General features: G+C 42.9%; 1 protein-coding gene across 1 annotated transcript; it reads left to right on the top strand.

Annotated features, from left to right (window-relative positions):
• The first annotated feature begins 502 nt into the window (after nucleotides 1–502).
• ntf3 (neurotrophin 3) lies at nucleotides 503–9,456 on the top strand. The gene is made up of 2 exons (XM_077594044.1): nucleotides 503–687; nucleotides 8,445–9,456. Exons 1-2 carry the CDS (start codon nucleotides 670–672, stop codon nucleotides 9,267–9,269), a joined length of 843 nt encoding a protein of 280 aa, XP_077450170.1. The 5' UTR covers nucleotides 503–669; the 3' UTR covers nucleotides 9,270–9,456.
• Nucleotides 9,457–11,925: the final 2,469 nt, after the last annotated feature.

Genomic DNA, 11,925 nt, shown 5'->3' with positions numbered 1-11,925 from the left:
GCTAACCAGGTTAAAAAAAAAAAATCCAATCCGTTCTTCCTCTGGCCATGATGCACTCTCCCACCATTTCGTGGTACTCGGACATTTCGTCGAAAGACGTTTGGTCGACCAGACGTTTGGTCGAACGGACCACCAAATGTCCGTTCCACCAAACGTCCGTTCCACCAAACGTCTTTCAACGAAACCTCCGGTCACGCCAATTCGTTTATTACGAGCCACCGCCCAATTAATTTGAAGCGAGATAATGGCCAGTACTCAAGATTTGTCCTATGGATTGTATAAAAAAAAATGCATATCCAGAATGCAACACCTCAACAAATCTCCATTCAACTTTCATGGCAATAAATTCCAAATTCCGCCGCTCCTTTTTTTTGGGCGCAGCGGCGGCTGCTCTTTGCTGCTCAAAAGCCATCTGTCCTGCATCAGTGTGTGTAGATTATGTCGGAAGGAGTGTAGAACAGGGGGGGGGGGGGGAGGAGAGACGGAGCCAGAATTACGCACACCCTGATCCTCTCCTTCCCTCCCAGAATCCCAGAAGCAGTGTGTCGGCGGTGGCGCGCAGGCAGTCCACGGGCCTCCTCGTCGAGAGCCAACTTTTCGCCAAAGGATTCCGTCCGAGAATTAAGTCACCTTCATGTCGACTCTGTCGGATACTGACCGGCCGATGCTATGGTTACCTTTATTACGGTAGGACGTCTTGGCTTTTATTTCAGATGATAGTCGTGTTGTACAAACTTTGGAATGACCTCAACTTGGCACCCAAGGGGAGGGGTGGGGGTGCAAAAGAGGCTTCCCAGAGTCAATATTTAGCGGTATCGGAACGTCGGCTTCCACGGGGAGCAAACGAGACGAGGCGGGGAGGAGAGGAGAGATCCGCCCCGTCTTTGTGCAGGTAGAGGGTTGGGTTTCTTTAAGTTGCGCATCAATATTACTGGAGTTCCCTGGAGCTGTGTGCAAAGGCGTGTGGACGTGTTTTAGGGAGTGGAGCGGCCTTGTATTTTTGGAAATATGAAGCCCATTCACGTTGTTCATTTGATACTCAAAACACTGCAGGTGTCACTAGAACTTTAGAGATTTGGGCTAGTGTATATATTTTTGGGATTTATTATTATTTTAGCTATTCAGACTGTTGTTGTTGTTGTTGTTTTTTTAAGATAATGATGGCCTGGATGTTTTAGTTTTGCAGGTGTGATTGTCAGAATACTCGAGCGCATCTGCTAAAACAGCTGTTGCAGTCGCCGCTTGGATGCAAACGCTGCTGGGATTTGGGATGACCGAGGGATGCGCCACTCTCAACTTTATAGGGGGGTACAAAATGTTTATTCAGAGGGCGGTTAGGGTCTACTAACTAGACCAAGGGTGTCAGACTCGGGTTGGTTCGCGGGCCGCATTAACGTCAACTCGATTTGATGAGGGCCGGACCATTTTAGATACAATATTTAGATTTTTTAAAATAAATGGATTAAAAGAATTGGATTAAGAGCCCTGAATATTCAGTTTTTTTATAGATCTAAACAATGTTTATTTTAGCTTTTTTTAAATATATTTTTAGATTTTACAAAATGATCTTTGAACTAAAAATACAGAAAAAATGGATTAAAAAATGACAATTATTGATTTAAAAGGGGGAAAATCAGGAAATTGAATATACATCTATACTCTTCATTTTAATTTGATAGTAAAACAGAAAGTCGGCACTCATGATTTACTTTCCCGGCCACACAAAATGATGCGGCGGGCCAGATTTGGCCCCGGTCTGCCACTTTGACACATGTGCTCTAAAGCTTTAAATGTCATCATACTTGTATAATGTCAGAAAAGCGTTCAATTCAACATATTAGGTATTAGCGAAACACAAACATGACACCCATAGTTCTTAATGATCACGTTTAAATCCCCCTTTTTTTTTTTTTTTTTTTCATTCATTTGAATTTCCCCATAGAACCTGATGTCAGTACACGTAATTGACTTTTGCGGGCCACAGAAAACCATGCGGCGGGCAAGATCTGGCCCCGGGCCGCCACTTTGACACCCGTGCCTTTACAAGACATTCGATGCACTCTAAGGTGCTATTACGTTCTAGCGGAGGACAGCTGCTACTAGTCACTTTAACTGTGTTCCTTACAAACACCGTACGAGTCGTACGAGTCGTACGGTGTTTGTAAGGTTTTTGGGGGGTTTGTAAGGGGAATCATAATCATTTATAAGGGCAGTTGTCGGCAGAGGTTGACAGGTATGACAATGGTACAATGAGAATTCCTGTTCTCAGAAAAAAGTCACTTAGAGGGCAAATGGATCTGAACCTGGAATAATGGTGGAAACAAAATCATGGGTTGTGATGTGATGTTAGTGAAGCAGTCTCATCTAGAACCCCATCTGTGAGGTCAGAAGCCTTAGCTTGAGCCTCGCTCGTTTTTTTTTGTTGCGGTTGCAATCTTAGAGGAGGGCTCTGCCATAGTTTATCCTTCCAGCGGCGTGTTTACCTGCCACACATTTTTATGGTTTGTACAAGTTTGATGAAGCACATGGCAACCAGCTTTCTATGCAAACATGAGTTATAACCGAGTGCCTACTTTTCTACACCAATTTAAGCACCCTGGAGATAAAGTTCAAAGCGAATAATGATCAGAACCCGTGTTATTTTTTTGATTCTATCGATTTGGTGGATAAGAATGGAGCCGTTTCATGTTGAGGTTGCACATTCCTGACACGTCACTAGAAACGACTATCGCTAATCTGCTTTTCCGTCCAAAACAATCCACTCCATAGCCCTGACTTTTACGGCCCCGGATCGGCGATTGGCGAAGACGTGCGAGTCGGCTTTGATATTTGAGCGGACAGATGTTCTGACGGCCGGCGGGGCGCGATTCGCTGCCCAGTGTGTCAAGCATGCACTTGCACCTCCAACCCCCCCGCCCCCCACCCCCCCAGGCCTAATCCTTGCTTGTCCTGCCATTTGGTTTTAACCCGAACCTTAAAATAAAACTAATCCTAACTTTAATCTCTACCAAGCTAAATATTGAAGTCTAAATGTGACTCTTATAGAAGTCTGGGCTTGGCGTCTTTCTCTTGAAGGAATACAAATGGATACCAGCTGAGCGACCGGGAGATTCGTGCTTTTTGTGGGTCTTCTTCCCACTCGGTCCCATTTTATGAGTCCGTTGGTGAAGAAAACAAAACGCGGTTTCATCGCAGAGTGGGATGAGAAGAAATCAACAGACATGTGCAACTACTTAACTTTCATTTGAAATTCTGTTCACTGCCATTGTCCAAAGCATTTGGACTGGTAGGGACGGCAGCAATCATTGGCAGTTCAAATTGAAGCAAAACAGCTTCAGTCATAACATTGGCAAACTTTTAAAATGAATTTGGATTTTAATTTTATACATTATTGGTGAGCCTGACTATGAAATACAGACGCTTAAAAAAAATAAAAATAACTAAAAGTAGGCACTGTCCATATTTTCACGACTATAAGGCGCACATAAAAGTTTCTCCAAAATAGACAAGGCGCCTTATAATCCAGTGCGCTTTATATATGGACCAATACTAAAATTGTTATCATGATAAAATAAATCAATCGATAGAGTACACCATCCTCTACAGCTCTCACAACTCCAGTAAGCAGCCCCCGACTCTACTATTTTCCCCGTAGAAAAAGTACTGCGCAGTGACTGCTGGGATATAGAGTTCTTTTGTCAATAAAGACGCTCCACTACTTACGAACATTCGAGTTACGAACAACGGTACATACGAACATGTCTGCAAATTGTGTTTATGTCGAAAAATGTTCAATTTTGTATTGCGCGCCTTTTTCCGAGTAATGCTTCTTTCCGCCGCTAATACAGACGACGCCTGGTGCTGTGAGAGCTCAGCTCACCCAGCATCTACCTTCTTCTGCCCACTTCGTAGCAGTGCGGAAGTGCGCAAAGAACCTTTTTCATTTGTATCATTAAATATCTTGTGCATCCATTATTGAATATGGTTGGTGAAAAGCGAAAGGCTTCTATTGAGGGAGGTGCAAGGAAAAGGGAAGCCATTTCATTTGAAACCAAAGTGGCAATAATAACGAAGCTTGATGCGCGTCAGAAAGTGGTGAGCGTTGCACGGGAATACAACTTGAATCGTTCGACCGTCAGTACCATTTCTAAACAGAAAGATCGAGCAGCAGGACCCAAATATTGAATGTTGCACAAAGTTTGCAAATCAATTGAATGATGCCATACAGTGCTACCGCATCATTTATGATGAAAAAAAGAAAACTGCAATCATCATCATTAGATGGCTTCTTTCGGCCAGTTTCTAGTAAATCTCTCTCTCTAATGTATGTATACAGTACTATATGTATTCTCTCCATGTTATCAAATGTTTTTTTCAGTACAAACCAATGCGTGTTACTTATACAAGCCTTAAACATACAAATGTACTTATATAAACCTTCAATATACTTATATAGGCCTTAAACATAAATTATAATACAAAATATAGCACTGAGCAACTTACAAACAAATTCAACTTATGAACAATCGCTCAGAACCTAACTCGTTCGTAAGTAGGGGAGCGTCTGTATGATCATTTTTTCTGCCAAATTTCATCATTCAACATGGTTTTTTGGTTTGTTTGTTTGTTTTCTGCCAAGTTAACAAAGTACGTGGCGGTCGTGAAATGAACTGTAGAGCTTCCAATTCTATTCCTGTGGTGGTGATTCCATTAGGCTTGATGCTGGATTAACTTCTCCTTATCTCACAGGGTGATTGGGTTATAATAGTGAATCAACAATAGTGTTTGCACACACCATTGAAGGCATTGCCAACCGAGTGACGGCACCCGTCGGAGCCAAAAGGTCCATTTCTAGTCAAAACAATGAACGAGCAAGTAAATAGAGTTCATTTAGTTGTTCAAATGTTCTATTTCAGGACCAATTGTAAGACCGTCTCTTGATTATTATCTAAGAGAGTTTGTTTTTAGGGATTGGAAAGAAAGAAATCAGTCCAAATCTTGTTTGCCTAAAGCATTGGGGGTTATAAAATGACCCGTTTTCAAAAAAAGAAAGGCCCAATGCCTTGGAAACGGTCACAAAAAAATCAATTCCGAAATCAGATTCAACTCTCACTCCCGATTTTCTTAAATGAAAAAGAAAGAAAGATTTTTTTTCGTTGCTGGAAAATGCAAAGAAATTCAAGTTTGCAATGTATTTGCCTGCAAACAGCTACTTTTGTCACGACATCACCACAACATGACTCACCTGCCTAAAGGCCGTGATTCCTTGTTATGATTGGAATTTTGCCCTTCCCTCCTTATATCCAAGCTTGACACCCTCGGGGCTGGGCCACTGTTTGGGGACAACATTCGTCGAAACAGATTCCCAATTTATCGCTGCCAATGGCAATAAAAAAAAAAACCACTCACTATTTTTTCCATTAAAAACAAAACATAAAAAACCAACATTTTCTTTTCAAAAGTATTTCAAATTAACAAGTCCACCCAATGTTATTTAAAACATTTATTAAGAAAAAGAAAACTGCAATCGTCATTAGATAGCTTCTTTCGGCCAGTTTCTAGTAAATCTCTCTCTCTCTCTAATGCATGTATACAGTACTGTATGTATTCTCTCCATTTTATTAAAAGTTTTTTTCAGTACAAACCAATGTGTGTTACTTATACAAGCCTTAAACATACAAATGCACTTATATAAACCTTCAATATACTTATATAGGCCTTAAACATAAATTATAATACAAAATATAGCACTGAATCAACTTACAAACAAATTCAACTTATGAACAATCGTTCGGAACCTAACTCGTTCGTAAGTAGGGGAGCGTCTGTATCTACTGCTGAAACCAGCTCTCAAAATTATATTCACTCGGGCGACCAAACGTCCGGCAACCAAACGTCCAGCGACCAAACGTCCGGTCACGCTATCATTGTCAATAGCACATCTCACAAACTTCCTGTTTTGGGGCATCCTTGTTGAAAAAAATTAAAGCATTTAATTCCGTACATGCAATATGAGTCAGCTCCAATATGCCCATCAGAAATGGAATTTATTCTATTGATTTGATTGGATGAAATCTTTTTTGAAACTATTTCAAATTCACAATTCTGACTCACTTCAAATCTAGACGGCAAAGTTCAAATAAACGCGGGTGTGCTGCTGCGTGTGACAATTAATTACTGATTACTTTACACCGTCTTAACTTTCTAGCTTGGCAGCCAAAGCAGCCGTTAAATCACTTTGCCCTTATCATGGGGTCAGCGCATTATTGACCTTATCTGCACGCTCAAGAGTGAACCCCAGCAAAGCTGCGAAAGGTTAAATGCAACACTCCAAATATTTGTATTAGTAGCAGTTGATGAGGAAGAAATGTTTTTGTGTGTGTGTGTGTGTGTGTGTGTGTGTTTGCTAAAAACCAATCCAAGCCAGTAAACTGGGAAAGCATAGTTGCTCGGTGCAAAGACGATAAGAATGTTTCCCAGCCCTCAAACGGTCATTATGCTGCTAAAAAAATGAATAATGTTCTCTTATGACCAAAATTCCTGCTGAAACTAGAATGTGATTATTTAGTGATTTAGCGGGTATGAATTTGAAGCCATGGTGTACCACATGATACAATCTTACTAACATGTGGAGACTGTGGCATCCATTTGATTGTCCTACCTTTGTTTCAAATCCTTGTTTATATTGGCTAATGGACTCCACGTAAAAACGAGCCGAGATTGTGGCTGGAAAGAGGTCAAATGGATTTTTGGTTTCCAAGCAGAGCGACAAAGCTTTTGCGCATATACACAAAAAAAGGTCCGTGCACACGGTATCACCTCTAAAATTCCTTCACTTGAGAAAGTATACTACCTGAGGGCAAATAACTTTGAAAACGAACCAAACAGAACATTAAGAGATTATTGGATAGATAAGCCCCATGCATGCAACATGGTAAAAAAAAGTCTGATTATTATATGTTTGACCAAACGTCCGTTCGACCAAACGTCCGTTCTACCAAACATCCGTTCTACCAAACATCCGTTCTACCAAACGTCCGTTCTACCAAACGTCCGTTCTACCAAACGTCCATTCTACCAAACGTCCATTCTACCAAACGTCCGTTCGACCAAACGTCTTTCGACCAAACGTCCGAGTACCGGTGGATACAGTCATGACAATTGTGTAAAGCTAGTTGTAGCCATGTAGCATATACAGCCTGATGTGAACGTATGATAAGGAATAAAATGATGAGTTGTGGAGACACTACAAGCCTGTGACTGACCCAAAATGACAATAAAAGAAGGGGAAAGTGAGAAAACATACAAAGACACAGACAGATGATATTTGTTTGTGTGGATATGCCAACAAAATTCTTGACAATGTCGACACAACAGTGTCATTTGACTCCATCAACATTCCGCTTACAGGAAGACATCTGGATTTCAAATCGCTACCGACTACAAAACAACCCGACGACCGCAGAAAAACCACCCACAGCTAATTGAGACTACAATAAAACTGGCACGGGGGCATCGTGGTGGTCGACAAACCCCCCCAGAAAGCCAGCATTCCCGATTGGCCCCGATTTAGTTTGACCACAGGAACCATCAGAATGTCACATGGGCATTCATCTATCCTTGAGCAAGTTTGACATCTGTTTGATCTGTATTTTTTTTTCCTTTTGGTAAACATGCTACATCAGATTTAATACTTGACAGTTTTAGCACATCTGTTAATTTGAGCAAAAATATCGGGAAATATAAATATGGTCCTCCATTTTTGGTAAGCAATCATCACCATTGGCATTGAACACAAGTACACAAAACCCTGACCTCCCGCGAATGCACGGAATTTTCTTTGAACTCCCTAAGGCTTCAGATAGACGCTTCTTCCTGTCCAAACGTGCCACTGGAGTTATTTACAGTATGTACACAACGCATTTACTCGGCATGAAAAACAACGTGACTCTAATCATTGAAAGCATAGTAAAGAACACACATGTCAAGCTATATTAGCTTAGTGGGAAAGTGCCTAAAGTGCTGCAAAGTTTTTTTTAAAGCCTATTACAATCAAATGACACAAAAATTCATAGTTTGGCTAATACTCAAGTGCAACTTGTGTTTTTTTTCCCCTCTCTGACCACCAAAAACTTGTCTTCCATTCATTTTCTAAAGCGCTCATCCTCCATACCTACACTACATTTAATATATATTTGTTTATTACAAGGCACATTTATCAATCCCTATGCCACGCAATTAACCAGATACGATGTCTATTATCCTAGACATCCAAACGTCCCTTCTACCAAACATCCATTCTACCAAACGTCCGTTCTACCAAACGTCCGGTCGACCAAACGTCCAGGGACCAAACGTTTTTCGATGAAACGTCCGGTCACGCTCAAAAACAGTTGTGAAGGAAACACGAGTTTCAGACAAACAACCTCTGTCTTTCTTTACAGATCTTACAGGTGAATCTAGTGATGTCCATCCTGCTCTACATGATGGTCCTTGTGTACCTCTATGGTATCCAGGCAACCAACATGGACAACAGTCACCAGGGGCAACAACAGCAGCGGCGACAGCGGCAGCAGCAACAACAACAGCAGCAACCCAGTCCTGACCCCTTAAACTCCATCATCATCCAGCTACTACAGGCGGACCTCACCAAGACCAAGAACCGGGGGAACCGCAGCCAACAGGGGAAAAGCACCGGGCCGCCTCCAGAGGAGCGCGGGAACGTGACGCGGAGCGGCGCCGTGGCCGTGGCCGACGAGGTGACCTTGTTGAATTCGGACCTCCTGAGGCAGCGCGAACGCTTTCGTTCCCCGCGAGTGCTGCTGAGCGAGCGGGCGCCGCTGCAACCGCCGCCGCTGTACGTGTCCGACGACTTTGTGAGCGGCGCCAACAAAACCCGCAAGAAGCGCTACACCGAACACAAGAGCTACCGCGGGGAATACTCGGTGTGCGACAGCGAGAGCCAGTGGGTGACGGATAAAAGTCAAGCCGTGGACACCAGGGGGACCCCCGTCACCGTTTTGGACAAAATCAAGACCAGCGCCACGCAGGATATTAAACAATACTTTTACGAAACGCGCTGCCGGACCCCCAGGCCCTTCAAGGGAGGCTGCAGGGGAATCGACGACAAGAACTGGAACTCGCAGTGCAAGACCACGCAGACTTACGTGCGGGCGTTGACGCAAGTTCGCAATTTAGTCGGCTGGCGGTGGATACGCATCGACACCTCCTGCGTTTGTGCGCTGTCCAGGAAACGCCACAGGACGTGAACCTTTGCAACGGAGTCAGGGCGCCCACAGGAACTGTATCTATAAATTATTTAAATTATAGAAAACATGGAATTATATATGTTATTTATTGAAAGAAGCCTGCTTTCCCCAGGAACAAAAAAAATGCATTTGGGGCTGCAAAGGTGCTCAAAACTCAGACTAATATGTGCCTTGACCAGCGTGGACGCAAGTGCGACGGCACTCGGACGTTTGGTCCCCGGACGTTTGGTCCCCGGACGTTTGCTCGACTGGACGTTTGGTAGAACAGACGGGGCGTCGACCGGACGTTTGATAAAATGGACTCTCTCTCTCTCATAATTATAATTTTGAGAGGAAGAGATTACCTGGTTGGTCGCTTTAAACAGTAAACTCTCTCTCTTTCTCTCTCATAATTTGAGCGAACCGGGCGACCAAACGTCCGGTCGACCAATCGTCCCGGGACCAAACGTCCGGGGACCAAACGTCTGGGGACCAATCGTCCGGTCGACCAATCGTCCGGGGACCAAACGTCCTTCGACGAAACGTCCGGTCACAAAGTGTGCGACACATTTACGTACGAATCGACCAAAATATGTTTACAAACAGTTCGTTCAGTGAAGTTTGTTAAAAGAAAAAAAAAAGAAAGTAACCCCTCCAAAAAAAAAAAAAAATGTTCTCGTCCACACTTTCACCAAATTCTCTTATTTCCTTTTGATAATAAAACAAATGATACTTGATCTGATACTGTATATTGGTTTTGCCGCAATCTGGTGTGAGCATGTACTGTATTCAAATTCCTCACCACCAGTTCCTTTAAAACCCAAACAAAAAATAAAGACAAAAGTTGGCTGCGAAATTCCACTGGTGAAAACAAGTCTTGAATCAATTTGGGCACTGTTTTTCCACTGTCACTTTTCATTTTGTTAGTACAAAACTATATCTACATTTACAAGGACGCAATTTCAGATGCTGGCATAAACCCGTGATAAAAGCAAAGACATTTTCCATTGGGTGAATGCCTAGGTGAGGGGAAAAACGAGGAAGCAAGTGTTTGCCAGCAGAGTAAACATACATACACCTACAACTTCAATCAAAATGACGTTAATTTTAGTGAAATATCAATCCGACAAGGCCTCCTTTTGAGGACTTTTCCAAATGTCCCTAAAATGCAATAGCAAGGCTCGTGGACGCTTTGACAACAACAGACTTCTTTTCAATCGCACCATCATTTTCTCGGGCCCGTAACCAAAAGCAAAGAATAATCAAGGAGTCGCTTCTCTTTCTAGCCCACTTGTGTCAAAGTGGCGGCCCGGGGGCCAAATCTGGCCCGCCGCATCATTTTGTGGGGCCCGGGAAAGTAAATCATGAGTGCAGACTTTCTTTTTTAGGATCAAATTCAAATGAAGAGTATATTACATTTCCTGATTTTCCCCTTTTTAAATCATTATTGTCATTTTTTAATCCATTTTTTCTGTGTTTTTAGTTCAAAAATCATTTTGTAAAATCTAAAAATATATTTAAAAAAAGCAAAAATAAACATTGTTTTAGATCTATAAAAAACTGAATATTCAAGGATTTTAAGCCAATTCTTTTAATCCATTTATATAAAAAAATCCAAATATCATATCTAAAATGGTCCGGCCCACATCAAATGGAGTTGACGTTAACGCAGCCCGCGAACCAACCCGAGTCTGACACCCTTGTTCTAGCCAATGGGAGGCCAGCGGAGTTTTGGGAGACTAACCCCAATACGTTTGTAGAGATGTACGTAAGAAGAGGTAGCACCGTATTACAACGAACGTTCTATAAAAGGTAAAAATTGGCGTAATAGTGTACGGCTCAATCACACGCACCGATGAAAAGCCAGTCTGACCTAACACGCTTCTGCTAATACCTTTTCAATGTTCTCCCAACTTGTCCAAATAAACCAACTGGTAGAAAAAACACACCCTTTAACCCCAAGTGTTAACTTCCATTTTGAGTGTTGATACCACAATCTACTCGGCCCGCCTGGAAAAGGTTCTGACCTACATTCGTTCTCCGTCCGTCGCGCATACTTGAGACTTTTAGTGGATTATGAAGCGCTTTGTTGCCTGGTTCAACATCAGGCATTCCGCATATCAGCTTTGAAGGGGCTTTAAATGCCATTTTTTTTGGACTGCTCGGAATAAAAAGTCCGTATATGGTCCTCGGGAAGAGCGCGCGCAAGTGCCCATCCAAAAATAGGCAGTTCACATAGAATGGTCGCGCGGCGAGTCAGATGATGTGATGATTTTTTGGATACAAACCTAAAAAACGCTGGTTTCACAGCAGAAATAAAGTATTATTGACATTGGCCATAGTTGAGTGAAGCTGGCCCACGTTTCATGAGGTGACAATGGAAGGCCTGTGCAGCCGGCCGAGGGCGAGACCGTCCCGGCGCGAGCACAAACACGTCGGGGGACACGGGAAGAGGAGGAGACGGAAACGACAAGGTGCTTTAGAGCCGAGATGGCTAGCAGATGTGAAGCCGCCGTTCACATCTGGGGAGGGACGCCGTCCGTCGGCCGGCCACCCACGTCTCTGCGCGCACGTCCGATAAGGTGTGGGGGTCTAGAATGGGCGCGTTAAATTGCGTTATTGCAATTACCGTATTTTCACGACTATACAGCGCATCATATTTTTAGCCGCAGTGTCA

This window comes from Stigmatopora argus, chromosome 23 (assembly GCF_051989625.1).
Source record: "Stigmatopora argus isolate UIUO_Sarg chromosome 23, RoL_Sarg_1.0, whole genome shotgun sequence".
Lineage (NCBI taxonomy): Eukaryota > Metazoa > Chordata > Actinopteri > Syngnathiformes > Syngnathidae > Stigmatopora > Stigmatopora argus.
Note: the sequence above shows the minus strand (reverse complement) of the source record. Positions and strands in the feature narration are given on the sequence as shown.